General features: G+C 52.6%; 2 protein-coding genes across 8 annotated transcripts in view; one reads left to right on the top strand and one right to left on the bottom strand.

Annotated features, from left to right (window-relative positions):
* Positions 1–10,412, top strand: part of Dnah1 (dynein axonemal heavy chain 1) — a 64,412-nt gene extending 54,000 nt beyond the window's left edge. The window contains exons 60-78 of the mRNA XM_045136015.1: positions 61–186; positions 1,210–1,329; positions 1,430–1,579; positions 1,690–1,850; positions 2,396–2,621; positions 2,729–2,924; positions 3,191–3,342; positions 5,487–5,683; positions 5,889–6,033; positions 6,276–6,434; positions 6,537–6,668; positions 7,026–7,196; positions 7,264–7,443; positions 7,514–7,690; positions 8,208–8,378; positions 8,494–8,624; positions 8,935–9,286; positions 9,583–9,817; positions 10,291–10,412. Coding sequence (XP_044991950.1) covers positions 61–186; positions 1,210–1,329; positions 1,430–1,579; positions 1,690–1,850; positions 2,396–2,621; positions 2,729–2,924; positions 3,191–3,342; positions 5,487–5,683; positions 5,889–6,033; positions 6,276–6,434; positions 6,537–6,668; positions 7,026–7,196; positions 7,264–7,443; positions 7,514–7,690; positions 8,208–8,378; positions 8,494–8,624; positions 8,935–9,286; positions 9,583–9,817; positions 10,291–10,412 — 3,303 coding nt within the window. The remainder of the gene's footprint in view (positions 1–60; positions 187–1,209; positions 1,330–1,429; positions 1,580–1,689; positions 1,851–2,395; positions 2,622–2,728; positions 2,925–3,190; positions 3,343–5,486; positions 5,684–5,888; positions 6,034–6,275; positions 6,435–6,536; positions 6,669–7,025; positions 7,197–7,263; positions 7,444–7,513; positions 7,691–8,207; positions 8,379–8,493; positions 8,625–8,934; positions 9,287–9,582; positions 9,818–10,290) is intronic.
* Positions 10,413–10,927: 515 nt separating this feature from the next.
* Positions 10,928–20,923, bottom strand: Bap1 (BRCA1 associated protein 1). 7 transcript variants are annotated; one of them, XM_045135880.1, is made up of 18 exons: positions 20,800–20,907; positions 20,673–20,702; positions 20,500–20,554; positions 19,760–19,820; positions 19,615–19,687; positions 18,277–18,396; positions 17,735–17,796; positions 17,511–17,653; positions 16,346–16,424; positions 15,816–15,939; positions 15,383–15,530; positions 14,757–14,941; positions 14,140–14,273; positions 13,123–13,601; positions 12,854–13,014; positions 12,521–12,679; positions 12,363–12,435; positions 10,928–12,219 (listed from the first exon to the last, which is right to left on the bottom strand). In XM_045135880.1, the coding sequence occupies exons 3-18, from the start codon at positions 20,522–20,524 to the stop codon at positions 12,086–12,088; spliced, it is 2,160 nt and encodes a 719-aa protein (XP_044991815.1). In that variant the 5' UTR covers positions 20,525–20,554; positions 20,673–20,702; positions 20,800–20,907; the 3' UTR covers positions 10,928–12,085. The 7 variants fall into 7 exon arrangements, with proteins under 7 accessions (XP_044991815.1, XP_044991811.1, XP_044991812.1 ...); XM_045135876.1 differs by lacking the exon at positions 19,615–19,687 and having other exon boundaries at positions 19,688–19,820; positions 20,800–20,923; XM_045135877.1 differs by lacking the exon at positions 19,615–19,687 and having other exon boundaries at positions 15,816–15,885; positions 19,688–19,820; positions 20,800–20,923.
* Between the last annotated feature and the right edge of the window lie 54 nt (positions 20,924–20,977).

Genomic DNA, 20,977 nt, shown 5'->3' with positions numbered 1-20,977 from the left:
AAGGTGGAAAGGGCACTGCAAGTATCTGGTATGGTGGTCTTAAGTCTCGCATCTCCCCAGGGCCAGTACCGCACAGCACTCTATGACCAGTGGGTCACCCAGCTCACCGTCCACCACGTTCCACACACCTTGAAGCCCACACTAATCGGAACACTGGGAAACCCCGTGAAGATCCGCTCGTGGCAGGTACCTACTCCACAAACAGGAGAGACCAAGATGGAGCACAGTGTGGTCCAGGCTGTGCTCAGAGATTCCTGCCTCTTTTCTGCTCGTTTCTTTCTGCAGAGTAGCTTACAAATGGCTTCCCTAAACCCTGCTGGGCACAGCTAGAGGGTATGAAAGGAGGAGGGAGCTGGGTGAGCTGGGCACAGACGCTAGATAAATGTGGAAAGAGGGCTTAGAGGGGTTCCTCTAAGAATATGAATTAGGGGGGCTGGAGAGATGGCTCAGCACTTAAGGCACTTGCTTGCAAAGCCTAGCAACCTGGGTTCGGTTTGCTAGGACCCACATTAAAGCCAGGTGCACAAAGTGGTGCGTGCATCTAGAGTTTGTTTACAGTAGCTGGAGGCCCTGGCATGCTCTCATTCTCTCCCCCCTCCCCACACACACACTTGATCTTAGCCAGACACAACCCCCCTAAGCTCTTCTTGCAAATAAATAAATAGTTGGTTGTTTTTTAGTTATTAAGCTGAGCATGGTGGCACACACCTTTAATCCCAGTGCTCAGGAAACTGAGGTAGGAGGCTCACTGTAAGTTTAAGGGCAATCTGAGACCACATAGTTAATTCCAGGTCAGCCTGGGCTACAGTGAGACCCTACCTTGTAAAACAAACAAAACAAAAAAACTATTAAAATAAGATGATGTAGGGGAGAGAACCAGTGGCCAGGGTGAAGGCTAAGCAAGGTTTCCTAAAGAAGTCATGTCTAAGCAAGGTTCCAAAGGTTAAAGAGGGAATGGAGATGATAGGCAGAGGTCCATGCATTAGGGATACTGTCAAGGTAGTGTTACCAAGCAAGGACTCAGTAAGCAGAAGTGCCCAGCAGAAGACGGCATCAGAATCCCATCCAAGTGCAAGAAGGAGGCACAAGACCTTACCCACACTGCCACCTGCTCCTCCATCCAAAGGGTGCTAAAGCATGAGACTGGAAGTAGCTAATGCCCTGGTCAGAGAAGAGCCCTGACCTAGCGTAGCACATGGCCTCCCACAGATCGCAGGCCTCCCCAATGACACGCTGTCAGTGGAGAATGGGGTTATCAACCAGTACTCCCAACGCTGGACCCACTTCATTGACCCCCAGGGTCAGGCCAACAAATGGATCAAGAACATGGTAAGCCTGTCAGTGCTGCCCCTACCCTGGCCAGCTTCAGATGCCAGGGAACAGCTGGCCTCAAGATGCTCTCAGCTCCCATAGTACCTTCTCCCTACAGGAGAAGGACAATGGGCTGGATGTGTTCAAGCTGAGTGACCGTGACTTCCTACGCAGCATGGAGAATGCCATACGCTTTGGCAAGCCATGCCTTCTGGAAAACGTAGGGGAGGAGCTGGACCCAGCCTTGGAGCCTGTGTTGCTCAAGCAGGTGGGCCTGTCAGGGAGCGGGGTAGCCACGGGCTATGGACGTGGACAGGGGGCTGTTCAAACCACCCTAAGGAAAGTCCAGCCACGGTACCTGCCCTTCCTGCCCACCAGACTTACAAGCAGCAGGGGAACACGGTGCTGAAGTTGGGAGACACAGTGATCCCCTACCATGAAGACTTCAGGATGTATATCACCACCAAGCTGCCCAACCCACACTACACACCTGAGGTCTCCACCAAGCTCACGCTGATCAACTTCACGCTGTCACCCAGGTAAACCTTCACCCCAGGGACCCTACACATCAGCTAGCCCCCTCTTTTTTTTTAACAGCTATCCTTTAGCCATTCTGGAGTTGAAGGGATGTCTTTTCCTGTCCAGCAGCTTGCGCCCAGCCACTCTGCATCCCAGAGCTTTCTGGTCCCTCCATGGTCTCGTCTTAACACCTCTGAACCCTCCCCCTCCCCCCCCCGGCCTGTTCCATGCTTAAGGCCACCATTTCAGTGGCCACAAGCTAGGAAGAGAGGAGACACACATGCTGAAATGTCCCACTGTGTCACTCACAGCTCCTTCCTGCTAAAGAATTGCTCAGAGACCTCAGCATCTAGCTGAGCAGCCCTTGCTTGAATTTCAGGCTGCCATCAAAGGTCTCATTGAGACCCTGTGTTATGAAGGCAGACCCTGCAGCTTAAGGCAGAGATCAGGCCTCCCAGACGGATACTAACGAGGAACATAGGCCCCTGATACTTAGGTGTGCAGTCTCAACATGGGCCCCTGAAGTTCCCCAGGTATTGCAAACAGGGGTCTCCCACCCTGGCAGTGGACTAGAGGACCAGCTACTGGGTCAGGTCGTAGCTGAGGAACGACCAGACCTGGAAGAAGCTAAGAACCAGCTGATTATCAGTAATGCCAAGATGCGTCAGGAGCTGAAGGACATTGAGGACCAGATTCTGCAACGCCTCAGCTCCTCGGAGGGCAACCCTGTGGATGACATGGAGCTCATCAAGGTGCTGGAGGCTTCCAAGATGAAGGCTGCCGAGATCCAGGTTGGTCATGTTTGGCCCTATCTGCTTCGAGCCCTGCTCTCCTCCACCTGTGCCCAAACTCTTCCGCCACCCTGGCTCTGACACCGCTCCACGGTCTGCTCTTCCAGGCCAAAGTCAGGATTGCAGAGCAGACAGAGAAGGACATTGACCTCACACGCATGGAGTACATACCTGTGGCTGTCCGCACCCAGATCCTCTTCTTCTGTGTGTCTGACCTGGCCAACGTGGACCCCATGTACCAGTATTCCCTCGAGTGGTTCCTCAACATCTTCCTCTCTGGCATCGCCAACTCTGAGAGGGCAGGTAGCCCTGGCACATAGGCACAACACACCCACTCAGACATGGATGGAACACACGTGGGCACATCTCCACATGGGGCACACACATGAACTCACACGTAGGTTCATTGGCACATAGTCTCACATCAGATTCTACCCTCCTCAGAGCCCCTTTACTGGGAACACCAGCTGTCTTCTTTGATGGCTGCTGGGAGACTGGGTAGGCTGAGCTAGACCCCAGATCTTCTCCTCCCCTCTTCCTGTGCCCACAATCACCTTTCCACTCTGCAGACAACTTGAAGAAACGGATCTCCAATATCAACCGATACCTGACCTACAGTCTCTACAGCAACGTGTGCCGCAGCCTCTTTGAGAAGCACAAGCTGATGTTTGCCTTCCTGCTGTGCGTCCGCATCATGATGAATGAGGACAAAATCAATCAGGTGCAGGAGCAGGCGGATGGGGGCCGGGGCGGGCTCTCCTAGTGGTCACTCGACTGCAGGCCTGGGAGGAGAGAGTAGACGGCAAGGAGAAGCCAGACGCACAGCGCAGCACAGGCAAAGGGACAGAGGCCTGTGGAAAGAGTCCCTGGGAAACACAGGAGACAGTGAGATAACATAGCTCAGCTGGTGCTGTGAGGAGTTCTGAGGCTTGAATATGCTGCCGAGTGCAGTCTGGCCCAGAGACAGAATTTTCTAAGCTTTCCACACCTATTTTTGCCCATATCTAAAGGGGCAGAGCAGGGATAATAACCAAATTGTATGTTTTTAATAAAAATTTTAAAATATTATTTATTTATTTATTTGAAAGAGAAAGAAACAGGCAGAGAGAGAATGGGTATGCCAGGGCCTCCAGCCACTGTAAACAAACTCCAGTCACAAGTGCCACCTTGTGCATCTGGCTTACGTGGGTCCTGGGAATTAAACTTGGGTCCTTATGCTTTGCAGTTAATTGCCTTAATCACTGAGTCACCTCTCCAGCCCTATTAGTTACTTTTCTTATTGCTTGAACAAAATACCTAATAAGGGCTGGAGAGATTGTTCAGTGGTTAAGGTATTTGCCTACAAAGCCTAACAACCCAAGTTTGATTCCCCACTACCCACATAAAGGCAGATGCACAAAGTGGTGCATGCATCTGCAGTGCATTTGCAGCAGCCTGAGACCCTGATGTACCCATTCTCTCTCTCCCTGTCTCTCTCTGTCCCCCCATCCCTCCCTCCCTAATGTGCCCAACATTTGGGAGGCTGAGGTAGGAGGATCACTGTGAGTTCAAGGCCAGCCTAAGACTACATAGTGAATTCCAGGTCAGCTTGGACTATAGCCAGACCCTTTAAAAATATATATATATATATATATATGTATGTATATATATAAATGAAACAAGCACACACACACACACCAAAAAAAAAAAACCCTAATATAAACAACTTAAGGGGCTGGAGAGATGGCTTAGTGGTTAAGCGCTTGCCTGTGAAGCCTAAGGACCCCGGTTCGAGGCTCGGTTCCAGGTCCCACGTTAGCCAGATGCACAAGGGGGCGCACGCGTCTGGAGTTCGTTTGCAGTGGCTGGAAGCCCTGGCGCGCCCATTCTCTCTCTCTCCCTCTATCTGTCTTTCTCTCTGTGTCTGTCGCTTTCAAATAAATAAATAATTAAAACAATATTAAAAAAAAAAACTTAAGGAAGAACTTACTTTGGCCCACAGTTTGAGGACATATCATGGCAGGGGGATGTGGTAGCAAGAGCTTTAGGCAGCTGGTCTCATTGCATGCACAGGAGAAGGCAGAAAGAAATGAAAGCTAGCACCAGCTCAGTTTTTTTGTTTTGTTTTGTTTTTTGGTTGTTGTTGTTTTTTGAGGTAGGGTTTCACTCTAGTCCAGGCTGACCTGGAATTCACTATGTAGTCTCAAGGTGGCCTCAATCTCATGGTGATCCTCCTACCTCTGCCTCCCAAGTGCTGGGATTAAAGGCGTGCGTCACCACACCCAGCTTTTTTTGAGGTAGGGTCTCGCTGTAGCCCAGGCTGACCAGGAATTCACTAGGTAGTCTCAGGCTGGTCTCAGACTCACAATGATCCTCCTACCTCTGCCTCCTGAGTGCTAGGATTAAAGATGTGTGCCACCATACCTGGCATTTTCTCATTAAAAAATTTTAATATTCGACTTTTATTTATTTGAGAGAAAGTGAGAGAAAATGGGTGCACCAGGGCTTCCAGCCACTGCAAACGAACTCTAGACACATGTGCCCTCCCCAGCCTTGGGCATCTGGTTTATGTGGGTCCTAGGGAATTGAACCCTAGGTCCTTTAGCTTTGCAGGCAATTGCCTTAACCACTAAGCCATCTCTCCAGCCCACTTTCTCCTTTTTATTCAGTTCAGGACTCCAGCCCATGGAATGGTGCTGCCCACATTTAGGATGTGTCTTAACACATCTATTTACCTAATCTAGAAACTCCCTTAAAAGCATGTAAGATTTGTTTCCATGGTGATTTTAAACCCTGTCCAGTTGGCTGCCAAAATTAACTATCACACATGCTTGAGAGATGGCCCCAAGTGACCACAGGGCACTCACCTGGCCTGGCCTGTTCCAGAGTGAGTGGCGCTACCTCCTGTCTGGGGGCTCCATCCAGCTCATGAGTGAGAACCCTGCACCAAACTGGCTATCAGATCGAGCCTGGCGAGACATCCTGGCACTTTCCAACTTGCCAGCCTTTGCTTCCTTTTCTTCTGACTTCAAGAATCATCTCTCACAGTTCCGGGTCATCTTTGACAGCCCTGAGCCTCACCGGTGAGCTGAGTCCCAGAGTGTGGCAGGAAGTGGGGGACATGAAGATGTGATCCTTGGAAGAGGCCTCCCAAAGGCCTTCTCTGAGAGACTACCCAGGATTGCCATAGATCACTAGCCACAGCTCCTGTGCCCCCAGTCCTTGCATTCCACCCTCTCCCTGGCCTCTCATGGGCTGGCTGTCAGGGAGATGTGGGCACTGTTTCAGGGAGCCTTTGCCTGGCATCTGGGACAAATACCTGGACCAGTTTCAGAAGCTGCTTGTCCTCCGCTGCCTGCGTGGGGACAAAGTGACCAATGCTATGCAGGACTTTGTGAGCAATAACCTGGAGCCCCGCTTTATTGAGCCCCAGGTAAGTTCGTCTCCAGGTAGAGCTAGCATCCTGGGTCTCAGATGGCTGGCTGCCTTGAATAAGCTACCTTGTAGCTTTGGCCAGGTCAGAACCCCTACCTAGCCCTAAAGGATCTGGGAGATTGCAGGCCCCAGAAGAAAGCCTTCCTAGGACTGCTACCAGAGCCCCAGGAGCCACTCCCCCTGCCCTGGACCATCGCTTCTCAGCCTCATGTGCTCACAGTATGTCTCCCCATCCTGTAGACAGCCAACCTGTCTGCAGTATTCAAGGAGTCCAACTCCTCCACGCCCCTCATCTTCGTGCTGTCACCTGGCACCGACCCCGCTGCTGACCTCTACAAATTTGCAGAAGAGATGAAGTTCTCCAAGAAGCTCTCGGCCATCTCCCTGGGCCAGGGTCAGGTAAGAGTGAAGGAAAACAAACAAACCAAAGAATGAAGAAGGGGGCAGGCAAAAAGAGATAGGCAGTGCCCCCCGCAATACCAAGTGTTCCTTCTCCCACAGGGCCCTCGGGCAGAAGCCATGATGCGCAGTTCCATAGAGAGGGGCAAGTGGGTCTTCTTCCAGAACTGCCACCTGGCACCAAGCTGGATGCCAGCCCTGGAGCGCCTCATCGAGCATATCAACCCTGACAAGGTATGCCATGCTGCCTGACCCAGACTCACTGGGTCCTCATCTGTCAAGGGACCAGTGAAGCAGGCTTATGTGACACAGCCCTACAAAGCATATGGCTCAACCTCACATATGGTGGGTTTTCAGTAACTGACATGTATACTGTGAGACAGCTATCTTCTCAATAATCCCCAGAGTTTCTGGGTCTCACAGGCTGGTGACTCAATCATGAACTGGTGACCCTGAGACTTACCAAGCCCTATTCTTAACCATGCGTCCATGCAGCCTCCCCTGGCCCACTCAGGCAGAGTGAGCTTGACCCCTTAGCAGGAGGGAGCCTGGGCCTAGGTCTTGAAACTCATGAGGCACCATGGCCACCAGGTACACCGGGACTTCCGCCTGTGGCTCACCAGCCTACCCAGCAACAAGTTCCCAGTATCCATCCTGCAAAACGGCTCCAAGATGACCATTGAGCCACCACGTGGTGTCAAAGCCAACCTGCTGAAGTCTTACAACAACCTCAGCGATGATTTCCTCCACTCCTGTAACAAGGTGAGACTCATCCAAAGCTCCCACCTACTTTCCCTATTCCTGACCCTCATGCCCATCCACCCTACAGGTGCTAGAGTTCAAGTCCCTGCTCCTGTCTCTGTGCCTGTTTCATGGGAACGCACTGGAACGCCGCAAGTTTGGACCCCTGGGCTTTAACATCCCCTACGAGTTCACGGATGGAGACCTGCGCATCTGCATCAGCCAGCTCAAGATGTTCCTGGATGAGTATGACGACATCCCCTACAAGGTAGGCCGGTGACAAGCTGGGGGCCAGCAGTTTGGGCACCCATGGGGGACCTCACTCACCCATTTCATAGGTTCTCAAGTACACGGCTGGGGAGATCAACTATGGAGGCCGTGTCACTGATGACTGGGACCGCCGTTGTGTCATGAACATCCTGGAGGATTTCTACAACCCCGATGTGCTCTCCCCGGAGCACAGTTACAGCGCCTCAGGGGTCTACCATCAGATCCTGCCCACCTATGACCTCAATGTGAGGCCACTTCCAAGGGCCAACAGAAAGGGGCCTACTAGGGAAGGTCCTAGAGTCCCATGGACACCTTGATGCTGGGGTACAGGAGACCTGGCCCTGCCCTCCAGGCTGCCTTTCTAATGAGAAATCTGCCTGACAGTGAGGGGCAGCACAAGTCACATTCTGTAACCCTGCCTCTCCCGTTTTCTGTGAATAATCACTCAGTGTGATGACAGGGATGGACCCAGGCTATGGGGAGGGAGGTGTGCCCTGGAGACATACTTCTGCTGGAATGTGGGAGGAGAATCCTGAGCCGAGGCTGGTTTGGGCAGGTGCCAGTGCAGGGGGACATGGCAGGAGGCATGTCAGGTGTGGGCAGCTGTACAGAGGAACAGGAGCTGGATGGCAATAAGGAGGGGCTAGAACGAGGAGGGAAGCAAGAGCCACAGCACACAGCAGAGGCACTGCAGTGACAGGAAGACACACTGGGGAGGGGAGGGGAGAGCAAGGCTTGCACTTCCACCCTTCTGCCTCCTAGGGCTACCTCTCGTACATCAAGGGGCTTCCGCTCAACGACATGCCCGAGCTCTTTGGTCTGCACGACAACGCCAACATCACCTTTGCCCAGAATGAAACTTTTGCCCTGCTCAATGCCATAATCCAGCTACAGCCCAAATCATCCTCTGTGGGTGACCAGAGCCGGGAAGAGGTAGGTGGGAGCATGCCATCCATCCTGCTTGCCCACTTTGGGTAGGATTCTTCATGTGGAAACTAACAGGCCAAGAGTGGCCAGCCCTGTCCCCCAATTTTGTTAACCCCTGTAGATAGTGGAAGATGTGGCTGAGAACATTTTGCTGCAAGTGCCTGAGCCTGTCAACTTGCCCATGGTCATGGCCAAGTACCCTGTGCTGTATGAGGAGTCAATGAACACAGTGCTGGTACAGGAGGTCATTAGGTAATTCGCTGTCAAACTGCAGCAGAGAATTGACCCCAGGAATTACGACTATGGCCAGCTGTCTTATCAAGTGCTAAACATCTATCCTCTAACCCAATCACATATTCTCATTTTATAGATGAATACAATGAGGTCCCAAGGTTGTGACTTTCTTAGGTCATATGTTTGATAAGGGCCAGAGCTAGGATTATACCTAGCTGCCAGGCCTAGCTCTGTATCTGTACTCAGCCTGTTCTGTCATTGTCTAAAGCCCCAGATGGAGGTGACACAACCTCAGCCCACTCCTACTTCCCTGCCACTGACCTCATAGGTACAACCGGCTGCTGCAGGTGATCACACAGACACTAAGAGACTTGCTCAAGGCACTGAAGGGGCTAGTGGTGATGTCCTTGCAGCTGGAGCTGATGGCTACCAGCCTATACAACAACACTGTGCCTGAGCTCTGGAATGCCAAGGCCTACCCGTCACTCAAGCCACTGGCCTCATGGATCATGGATCTGCTACAGCGCCTGGACTTCGTGGATAACTGGATCCAAGACGGCATTCCGTCTGTCTTCTGGATCAGTGGTTTCTTCTTCCCACAGGCTTTCCTCACAGGCACACTGCAGAACTTTGCCCGGAAGTTCGTCATCTCAATCGACACGATCGCCTTTGATTTCAAGGTCTGGGCACAGTCAGGTCAGGTCAGGTAACAGGTGGGGTTAAGTTCGGGCAAAAGGGGCATTGTGATAATTGCTTGGACATTGAGGCAGCCATGAGCAGGAGAGTGGGAAGATCTGGCCCAGGACAGGCCAGAAGCCCCAGAGAAATTCACAGGGGCAAGGTGCAGACTGCAGGCCACTGGCTAAAATGGAAGGTAAGTGATGGACAGGCAGCAGCTCTCAACAGGGAGTTTGTGCCTCCTGACCAAATTCATAACCTGGATTCCAGTGCAGGTGTGTCTGTGTGCCCACTACAGGTCATGGCCCAGTCAACATCAGAACTCAACCAAAGGCCTGATATAGGGTGTTATATCCATGGACTGTTCCTGGAAGGTGCCCGCTGGGACCCAGTAGACTTCCAGCTGGCTGAGTCTCGACCCAAGGAGCTGTACACAGAGATGGCTGTCATCTGGCTCTTGCCAGTACCCAATCGCAAGGCCGAGCACCAAAACTTCTATCTCTGTCCCATCTACAAGACACTGACCCGTGCTGGTACAACAGCCAGGACAGGAAGCCTACACTATGGGTGGGGGTCCAGACCAGCTGACCAGGAAGGTTGATGGAAGTCTGGAAGAGCCCATAGCCAAACCAGCAAGTTCACAGCCAAGGGTGGACTCTCTGCCTACTTGCCTCCCTGAGAGGATGCAGTGTGTGTCCTGAGAGCCTGGGTCTCCCACCTGTCACTGGAGTTGCAGAAAGGCACAGACAGAATAGGGATGGGTTGGAGCGGGACCCACCAAGGAATAAGCAATGGCACTGGCTCTCCTACCTCATCTCCAGGCTCCAGTATCATAACTCTGGACAACCCTGAGCCTTGGCCACACCCGCTCACTAGGCAGGCAGCCTCTGGGGCCAGGATCCCCTCCCTGCTCCCAGCTGTCTGCCAAACTCCCAGAACTTGCCCTGCCCTGCCCTGCTCATGTGACTGGGCACAACCTAACCTCCGCCTTCCTTGCCTGTTTCAGGAACGCTATCAACCACAGGCCACTCCACCAACTATGTCATTGCTGTGGAGATCCCCACCACCAAGCCTCAGCGACACTGGATAAAGCGTGGCGTGGCCCTCATCTGTGCCCTGGACTACTAGACTCTAAACAGGCAGGCCAGAGCCATTAAAGTCATATTTTCAAGTCACTCCAGCTGTGGCCTTGGTTCTTGCACATAGCCTCCTCTGCAGGGCCACTACTAGTGAGCAGAAGTGGGGCTGTAGCAGCCTCAGCGGAGAATAAAGTCTGCAGAGGGTATGGGGGCAGAGCTCTGACCTGCTACACCTGCCCAGATTCAGCAAGGACCAGACCAGTGCTCCTTCAGGGAGAATGCACCAGGAAGGACTAGAGGCAGCCTGATTTCATTGAACCAGCCAGGAAACCTGCAGGTTGCAAAGCTACTAATGCTGATGGAAGCCAACTTCCTTCCCCTCCTGGTCCAAAGCACATCTTAGGCACCACCACTGGGGTCCTAAATCCCAGGCCATGTCCCATCCCATCTCTGACTCACAAGGCATCACCCCAGGAACACGTCCTTGCCAGCTGTCAGAGCCTTGATCCAGGTCTACTAGATCGCTCACTCCCACCACAGTTGACCGAGCAAGCACAGGATGACTCATTTCTTAGCAGTTTTATTCAGTCACTGATCCAGTATTTACAGGAGCTGGAAGTTATGCTCAGCCTGAAGGCAGCTGCCATACTTGCCAGCCTTCCCCACCCCCAGTCATTATGTACAGATAAGGGACCTGCTTGGAACACCTTCAAAGCCCTCTGAGAAGGCCACAGGGTTGTTTCAGGCTAGAGCTTCAATCAATGCTGAGCCCATTACCCCCTTGGCATGAAAACCCTCTGGGAACAGGTTGTCTTGACCCTGCCATCCTCAACCCTGAGTACCTCACAAAAGGCCAAGGAAGCTATCCTACCAGGGAGAGCTGAAGTGGTGCCAGCTTCCTGCAAGCAGCCCTGTCTCCACTATCCTTAAAGAGACACGGTAATACTGAGGGGCTGGGAAGAGGTTCCTCTGAGCCCCAGGGACAGACAGGAACCCCCAAGACAGGCCCACAGCTAGGGCCACAACACTGAAGGCTAAGAGCCCCAGAGCCTCACTGAGGGCAGCAGCTGACAAGGCTGGCTGGACCTAGACCGTCTACACATTCCCAAACAGTTCAAACTTTTCTTCTGCTCAGGCTGTGGGACCCCAGCAGGCAGGACAGACCCCTGCCCATTCAAGCACAGCAGCCAGATCCCTGAGTTTGGCGCTGTACCAAGAGGAATGAAGAGTACGCCTGACTTCTTCATAGCAGAGACAGGCTGATGGCTGGCCCTATGCCCTCTTGAGTCCCCAGTTGGGACCCTGGCATGACACAAGGACCTGGTCTCACCATGACACCTGCTAGGGGAGAAACTGAGTCAGGAAGCTGGCCACGTTAATACAGTGGCAAGATGAGTTGGAACCCAGAAAAATAGACTTCTCTGATAGGTAAAATATGCATCTTGCTGCCCAAGCAGCAGGGTCAGGTTCTGCTGCTCCACAGCCAGCTGTGGAAGCCACAGCACACTGCTAATGGCCCAACTCCAGCTGCTTCCTGAGCACTAAGGGGCTAACTTGTCAGGCCCCAGAGCGTGATTCAGGGAATGCAGCCCACTGCCACTCCCAGGACCTGGGCTCTGGCTGGAACTATCAGTAATACTGGGAAAAGAAGAGTGAGGCAGAGCGGGGCCCTGGTGAGGGCCTTGTGGCAAGAGGAGGCTTCAGAGTCAGAGCCAGCCGTCCTCACTGGCGCTTGGCCTTGTAGGGGCGGGAGCGTTTCCGCCGGTCAGGTTTCCTCTGCTTGTGAAGACGGCCAATGCTGACCCCTTGGCGCCGCCGCACTGATATATTCTGCTCCACAAGATTGGCCAGCATGCCTGTAGAAAGCAGGAATTCTCAAGGACCTGGCTGGATGCCAGTCTCAGGCTGGAAACAAAGTCTCTCTCAGACCCCCTGCACTCCAGGAAGGAACATGACCCTTAGCAGGATATAGCGATTAAGACACAACGGGGGCCCTCACCTTCCTGAGCCAGCATGGAGATAAAGGTGCAGATGAACTCATCGTAGTTGTGGGTCCTTCTCTGGTCATCAACCTGCAGAAGAGAGGACAAGCTGTGACAGCACAGCCCGTGTCCTTGGCAAAGGACAGAGGGTAAGACCGGCACAGAGGTCGCTCACCTTGAACTTCTTCCTTTTCTCCACCTCCTCCTTGAGACAAGCCTCACAGTTTGCAATCTCGGCCTCCACGCACTTGAGCAGTGCCAGCAGCTCCTGCCGGAACCCAGCATTGCACCTTAGAGGTCTGGCTGGCACCAAAGCTCCACTACCAAGAGGCAGCTAGAGGCAAGGGTGAAGAGCCAGAGTCCATGGGGCCAACTGTGGCCTGTGCCACCACAGGGGACCCCACAAGGCACCTGGCTCCAGTCACCTCCTTTCACAACAAAGTTCCAGCCAACAACCCACATCTGGAAACAGTGCTAGGCCCTCCCCTCTGCCGGAAAGGAGGCTCACCTTGGGCGAGTACTTCTCCCCACTCAAGGGCTCAGTTGGCCTGACCAGCCCAGTCTTCTCTCTGCTGTCCACGGCTTCTACCACCTCCTTTTCCTCCAGGCTGGTACATCCCTGGTTGCCTTGGCCTGATCGGATGGAAGGCGAAGACCCCTTCCCACCATCTGAGACAGATATCAAAAGATACGTCACGGTACAGAACCCTTGGTAGTTACCTAGCCACCTCCCTCTTGAGGTCACCAAATGGCCAGTGAGGCAAGCCCAGTGCCCACCTGTGAGTGCCAGGGGACTCAGTACACCGTCCTCAGCAAGGTGCAGGAGGCCAGTGCTGATGACAGGGCCCAGGTCCCGGACAGCACGGTTGTAGCGTATACAGTCAACGCGCAGCAGGCTGTCGTCCTCTCCAAAAAGCACCTTGGAGATGTGGGAGGCGACAGGACTAGAGGGCCGGGTTGGGTTGGCCGAGCGGATGGGGGAGCGGAGCGGCGAGTTGAAAGCGCTGCCAATCTCAGACGCGGTGTCGGTGCTCTCGTTGCTGGGGGTGGGTGAGGGCTGCGAGTGTGCGGGCACAGCCACAGCCGGACTCCCAGCCCCACTGCTAGTTTTGATGGACAGAGGAATTGAGAGGTCTTTCTGGGACTCTTGAAGCTTCTCAGCCAAGACATTGATGGTGTTGGGCTGCAACACTGACAGCTGCCCATCTGCAGAACTGCTCAGCAATCCTGACTTCCCTGTCCCTTTCCGCTTATATCTGTGGGATCCAAGAGTAAGTGAGCAGAGAACGAGCCAGGTGACCATACCCAGCAGTGCCCAGAATGGCCTGAACACATCCTACTCTTCCCTGACCACTCCAGAACCTCCTTACACCTGGTTCAAGCAGCCTGACCCACCCAGGCCATCCTAAAGGCCATGATGCATCCAGGCAGCCTCAAAGGTCCTGTTTTCTCGCTACCTCATTTCTGACCTCCTTCTAATGCCACACCCTCTAGCACAACTGCTATCCTACCATGATGACCCCATCCTCCAACCTCTTGCTTTCTTCCCCAACCAAACCTTTGAGGTCTAGCTGAAAGATCACCTCCAACAGAACATGTCTTGATATACGCTAAGATGCTCACCGTCCTACAAGCTAAAACCTTATTCCCTCAGCCAGCCTCCCCCGGCGCCCTGCAGTCTGGAGGGCATGCAGTGCTCTCTATGGAAAGGTCTTCTTAGATATGGTGTGGAATATCATCAGGACAGGATCTGAGGGGCCCAGAGTCTGCTAGACTGACAGAACTGGGACTGACCTGATGGCAGGGTTGGTGTTCTGCATGTCATCCTCATCGTCGTCCTCATAGTCATCCTCGTCCTCAGAGTACTGCTGCGGTGGGCGGACTGGAACTCGGCTGCGGCCCACACCTGCTGCTAGGTCTTCCTCCTCCTAGGGCAGAAACCAAGGTGGTTATGAGCAAGGGAAGCCTATCCACGCTGGGTGTGTCACTCACAGCCAAAGCTAGGAAAAGGGCAACATGGCTCTCCCAGTTGAGTCCACTGAGCTCCTCTCTTGCTCCCTCTGGATCCTAAGGAGGCTGTCAACCACTGATGGTGCATAACAGTTACAGAGGATTTCTAAGAGAAACTACCCCACCACATGCCTTCATTACCAGCAGAACCCAGTCAATACAGTGGTACCAATGAGTAGGTCTTGTAGCTTGACAGCCATGTAACTATATTTAAAATCAGAGTAGCTCTCCTGGCCCCTTAGGTCCCTGTTCTTGTGCTTCTGCAGGGACTCTGGGTGTTAGAGGAGCATGACCATCCAGGCCCAAGCAGAGAGTACATACCAAGGAACCACACAGGGTCCCCACCCCTGTGGCCTTCCAGACACCTCGAAGGAAATCCCGCCAGGGGCCTCTCAGCTTACCTGCATGGGGGACTTGGCATAGTTGTGATTGTCTAGAAAGGCTGGCAGCCGCTGGACAATAGGGGTAGGATTGGAGGGAACCCCATTAAGGCTGCTCCCTGGAGGTTTCACCACCAGCTTGGGTTTGCTGGGAGGACTGTGGGCCACAGCTTGTGAGCATGAGCCTGCCACCTCCTCTGTACCATCTAAGACAGAACAAGGAGTACAGGAGAACCTCCAGTCAGATCCTCAAACCTATCATCTCCCCAATTCTGTGACAGTACTGCTCCCCTCCTTTCCCCAAGAAGAGTGGCCAAGTTAGCTGACAGTAAGCTCTAAGTGACGGTCCTCCAATGAGAATGGTAAGAGGAAAAAGATAGTTTTGAAAAGAAAAAAAAAGGGGGGTCAACAAAAAGGCTTCTAGAGAAAAAGAGAGACATGATAAAGGACTCGGAGCTGGTTGAGCAGCAGCCCTTTGAGGGAAGCGGACTCTCCTCCGCGTTTTGACGGTGGAGCTAGAGATACTGGGCCGTCGGGTCTCTTTCAAGAGCCCTGCATCACTGCCCAAGAACACGAACTGCTTGGGCCTCCCCTGCCAAGCTATCCAAGACGGCTCTGAGGCCCATAAGAAGACCCAGCTCCTGTACCTGTGTGGGTGCCCTCAGATGCCGCCGAGGCCCTGCCAGCCTCCAACACAAGGGTGGACTTGCCGCTGGCTGGTTTGCTCTCATCAGGCAGCTGTGATTCTTGAGACTTGTGGGTCTGAATCAGTTCTGGCTGTGTTACTCTAATCAGCTGAAAATAGAACTTAAAACTCAGAGGAGACAGGGTGGAGCCTGGCTTCCACCTTAAGACAGTAATGACCGCGGCCCCACCCACTCACTGTTCACAGGGAAGGAAGATAAAACCACAGCCTCCTTTGAGAAGCTGTTCCCACCCACACCCAGCGTCATCTTTCCCATAAAGGAAGCAAAGGAGAGAAGTGTTTCCTCAATCCAGAGCCACAGGAGACTGTGATTTGGGAATCATAGACAGACGCTGCAGTGTAGGTGCGTGAGCTGGGCAGACAGGAGGGCCTACCTGCTGAAGGGCCTCCAGGACTGTCTGTCGGTTCACCTTCAGCACGTGCAGCCTGGCCTCGTACTTGATCCTGCGGTCAGGCACCACTGCCATCAGGTTGAAGCGGATGTCGTGGTAGGGCTCCCTGCAGTCACAGCCCCAGCCGTGAGAGCAGCTCCCGCCCTAACCCACCACCAGGATGAGGCAGAGCTCTGGCAGGGCTCCCTACAGTTACACCTGCAACTGTAAATACAAGTCCCACCCCAAGAGGCAGGCAGAAGCTAACAAGGGCTTTGCCTTCCCATAAGCGAGCCAGCAAACCTAGACCACCAAAGGCTGCCCCTCCCACAGCCCTGCCAAGAGCAGGCCACAGGCAACACAGTAAGCAGAAAGTAGGACCACAGTTGGAATCCCAAGACTTTAGCTTGATTATGCCAAATTCACCACGTGGCCTTGAAATTTATGCATCACCTGGCCTCTATGTCCCACCCAGTGCTATACAAACTAAACAGCTCCAGAAGGACAGAGGAGAGCAAACTGAGGGCTCTTACCCAGCAGTGGCAAGTCCAATACGTTCCATGATTACTCGCCGGGCCTTGTCTGTCCACTCCTCATCCTCCCCCCAGGGCCCTAGGGGAGACCAAGATGAGGAATCAGCAGGTAGAAAACCTTGCAGTGGGGCAGCCAGACACAGGATGGAAAACAGAGAAGTTTAGGTGAACCACGGACTCATGAGTTGGTGAAGAATGTAGTAAAAGGTGAAATCCATACCCATTTATTAATGCTATTCTCACTTTTGGTTAGAGAGCTTCTCTTTTCAGATGGCAGTGACCTTGAGATGACTCAGAAGGCACCATGGTGCTGAGAAGTGACAGAGGAGTGCTCAGCACTGCAATATCTCTATCACACCTTCCAAGGCTCAGGGTCTATTGCGGAAGAGCCAAAGGAAGGGTAGGACTCTTTACAATGTGCTCCTCCAGACACAAAATGGCCTGGATATCCATGACCTCACCATGCCTAACACTACCTACAGAAGATCATCATAATAGGAGGAAAAGATTAAGACATCAAAATAAAAGATTGGGCTGGGCATGGTGGCACACGCCTTTAATCCCAGCACTTGGGAGGCAGAGGCAGGAGGATCACCATGAGTTCGAGGCCACCCCAAGACTACATAGTGAATTCCAGGTCAGCCTGGGCTACAGTGAGACTCTACCTCAAAAAAACAAAATAATAATAAATAAATAAATAAATAAAGATTGAGTGAGAGGGAGCAGGGATATGATGGAAAGTGGAGTTTCAAAGGGGAAAGTAGGGGGGAGGGAAGGAATTACCATGGGATACTGTTTACAATTATGGAACTGGTCAATTAAAAAAAAAAAAAAATAGGCCGGGCGTGATGGTATACACCTTTAATCCCAGCACTCCGGAGGCAGAGGTAGGAGGATCACTGGTGAGTTTGAGGTCACCCTGAGACTACATAGTGAATTCCAGATCAGCCTGGGCCAGAGTGGGACCCTACCTCAAAAAACCAAAAAAACAAACAAATATATAATTTAAAAAAATTTAATGTAAAATCCAGGCCAGAGTAAGATGTCCTCCGTATCCCCTGTATCCCATGCCACGACACTGGATCCCAAGCACCTAAAGGTTCTGAATCCCAGACACCCAGAAGGAAACAGAAAAACCCAACAGTCCCCTCCTCAGGGTGCTGACCATGATCAATGGGGTAGACCTTCAGTCCATCCAGCTCGAAGAGCCGTCCTGTGATAGGCACATAGCTGACGAAGTGAAACGCTTCCATAGTCCGCACTGCACTAAGGCCATTCTGCTTCTCAGGGAGGTGGCGTGGCTCTGGCCTGGGGAAGGACAAAGTCAAGATCCAAAAATGACACTCTTCCCCACCCCACCCCATGTCAGCAAGCACACAGCTCACGTACCTGGCATGGCTGTTATGTGCCTTCGCCAGTTCTGGGGCATTGCCAATTGCATATCCTTTGCTCTAAGTGGAAGAAAATACAGCTACATGACAACAGCTTCTCAGATGAGCTTGAGTGGGGGACAGAGTTCTAGAGAGCAGATCTGGAGGCAGTCTAGGAGCCTAAGCAGCACATCTGAACTTTTCTGAAAGGCTACTGCAGACAGAAGAGGGCTCTGGAACCTGCAGAGATATGAGCTGTGCTCCCCTTGCACTGTAATCAATAGATACTAGGCTACAACATGGCCTGATAGAAAAAGTCCCAACAGGGAGAGTTCTGACATGGTGTGACTTAAGTCTCTTCCTTTCTTAAGTCTATCTTCTCCTTTCCTAATAGCTGACCCTAAAACCAACTACCTTCCATATCAGTTACAAGTAAATATTAATGATCGTTCGTTTAAAAAGAAACAAGCACTAGCAAATGCCATGTACTGGCAGTACCAGTGCCCTGATGATCAAATCTGCCAGTCAACTGTGAGCCAGAATTTAGGCACTGCAGCATACCTCAGGGCTGAAGCCTTTGGTAAAATCCTTCATGCGACTCAGGGTGGGCCCCAGGTCCACATTACTGCAGTTCAGGAGCACGCTCAGCAAGGCATGAGTGGCGCAAGAATTAGGGATCAGCTGTAAAATCAAGAATAATTGTTTGTTTACACACAGCATCCTTTACCCAAGCTTCCCCACATCCACGCTTACTGGGAATGGGGATCAAAACAGAGTTAAAAATTCTCATCAGTTCTTCTCACCTTTCATGTTTATTGAATGTGCACTAAGTATCTACCAAGTGTCTGGGGACATGGAGAATGAACTGAGACAGCACCCTAATCCAAAGATGTTTCCTTTAACGAAAAGAGCTAGGGAGCCGGGCGTGGTGGTGCACGCCTTTAATCCCCGCACCCAGGAGGCAGAGGTAGGAGGATCGCCATGAGCTGGAGGACACCCTGAAACTACATAGTGAATTCCAGGTCACCATGAGCTACAGTGAAACCCTACCTCAGAAAAAAAAGAAAGAAAGAAAAAAGAGCTAGAGGGCTGGAGTGATGGCTCAGTGGTTAAAGGCACTTACTTGCAAAGCCTGACAGCTTGGGTTTGATTCCCCAGTACCCATGTAAAGCCAGATGCACAAAGTGGCACAGAAATGTGGAGTTCATTTGCAGAAGGATTTTTTAAGATTTTTTTTTTTAGGGTCTCACTGCAGCTCAGGCTGAGCTGGAATTCACTATGTAGTCTCAGGGTAGCCTTGAACTCATGACGATCCTCCTACCTGTGCCTCCCAAGAGTTCGGATTAAAGGTGTGTGCCACCAAGCCTGGCTTAAGACGTTTTTCTTAATTTTTATTTATTAGACACAGGGGGGTGCAGAGAGTGAGAATGGGTGCAACAGCTACCAGCCACTGTAAATGAACTCCAGACACAAGCACCACCATGTGCATCCAGCTTACATAGGACCTAGGAGTATCAAACCTGAATCCTTAGTCTTCTCAGGGAAGCACCTTAACCACTAAGCCATCTCTCCAGCCCAGAATGAGACTTTTTTTTATTTATTTTTATTTACTAGAGACAGAGGGAAGGAGGGAGAGTGAGACAGAGTGAATGGGCGCACCAGGGCCTCCAGCCACTGCAAACGAACTCCAGATGCATGTGCCACCATGTGCATCTGGCTTATGTGGGACCTGGAGAATCAAACCTGGGTCCTTAAGGCTTTGTAGGCATGTGCCTTAACCACTAAGCCATCTCTCCAGCCCCTGAATGAACGTTTTTTAAAAAGCTAGGTTCCCTGCATCATAGGGTTTCTGTAACACCACACCACCTTTGGTACCTATCTCCTCCTCCTCCTGCTTACCTCACTTTCACTTCCCAAGGGGCGGGGAGGAGCCAGCATCCCACCCTCCAAACAAGCACAGAGCCCAGCAGACCTGGTGGGCAAAGAACATGTTATTCACAATATCATCATCAATCACAGACGTATCATCCACCAATGTAGACACCTTGCGACGGGACCTGCGTTCTTCGATCCATTTGAACAGAAAGATGAATCCATACACAGGACTAGGGAAAGAAGAGGCAAAAAGCAGTCAGCACCCACTTTTTCTCTGACCATCCTTCTGCACTGTGTCATGACCGGGGTGCTCTTGCCATGACGCCCTTGGCTTTTCTCAAGACTATACCCAATGTTCTGAGTCTTCACACCCACAGGCCTATCCCAGTCAGAGTCAGGCATTAGCTATGGTGGTCCGGAAGTCCACCCAGTCCCCTTGTGAACCACAGTAAAACCAGAAAAGCACATGAACAAGCAAACTGGTCCCCTCTTTCCCAGTAAATGGAAGCATACTTCTTGGTCAGTAACACAGCAGTCTCCCTAACCTCTACACTACAGATGGCCAGGAGCAGGAGCCCGAGTTTTGGCTCCTGGGAGAGGCCTTGCCATACCAACCGATCAACTCAAGACAACCTCTATGTGGGGTAAAAGGCACAGCACACATGGTCATGTAACTAGTGGATTACATGGATGCACAAAAGGCACTGTGTGTGACCTGGGGCTTTGTGCTGCGGATCTGGAAAAAGGACAGGTGATTGGGTGGGGGGAGAATAGTGTACTTAGGAGGGCAACAAGAAGGAGTGCTGCTTTCTTACGTGACATTTTACAACTTGGGTTTTGCACTACTGCCTTTCTTGAGTTGCATTCCCCCGCAGCCCTCCCGGGGTAAGGGGCGGCCGGGCCACTCACCCTTGGCATTTGCTCTGAAGGTCATAGATCTCCTCCACCTGCACCCCTTTAACACCTGCGATCAGGAAGGAAAACGGTGAGGAAGGGCAGGGCACCTCCCGGCCCTACCTACGGCCAGGAAGCGGGCACGGGTCCCCCCACAGCCGAGGGCGGCAGGCAGGGGCAGCTCTTACCGAAATCTTCCACCAGGAGGGTGAAGAGGCCTGGGTGGGGCGACAAGGGGAGGGGGCATTGTCAGGCAGGCGCGTCCCGGGCCCATCCGGCCTCCCCAGCCCTGGCCCGCCGGGTCCCCCTCCTCACCCGGGTCGCTCTCCAGCTCCAGCCAGCCTTTATTCATCTTCCCGCGGGGCGACCCCTCAGCGCCATGTCCAGGCCCTTGCGACCCGCCCCCCCCCCCTCAAGGCCGGCCACCCCCGGGGTCTCTCAGCCCTGCACACAGACAACGGGCCGCGCCACGTCACCCGCGCGCGCCGCGGGC

The sequence above is a fragment of the Jaculus jaculus genome, chromosome 16 (genome assembly GCF_020740685.1).
Source record: "Jaculus jaculus isolate mJacJac1 chromosome 16, mJacJac1.mat.Y.cur, whole genome shotgun sequence".
In the NCBI taxonomy this organism is placed as follows: Eukaryota; Metazoa; Chordata; class Mammalia; order Rodentia; family Dipodidae; genus Jaculus; species Jaculus jaculus.
Note: the sequence above shows the minus strand (reverse complement) of the source record. Positions and strands in the feature narration are given on the sequence as shown.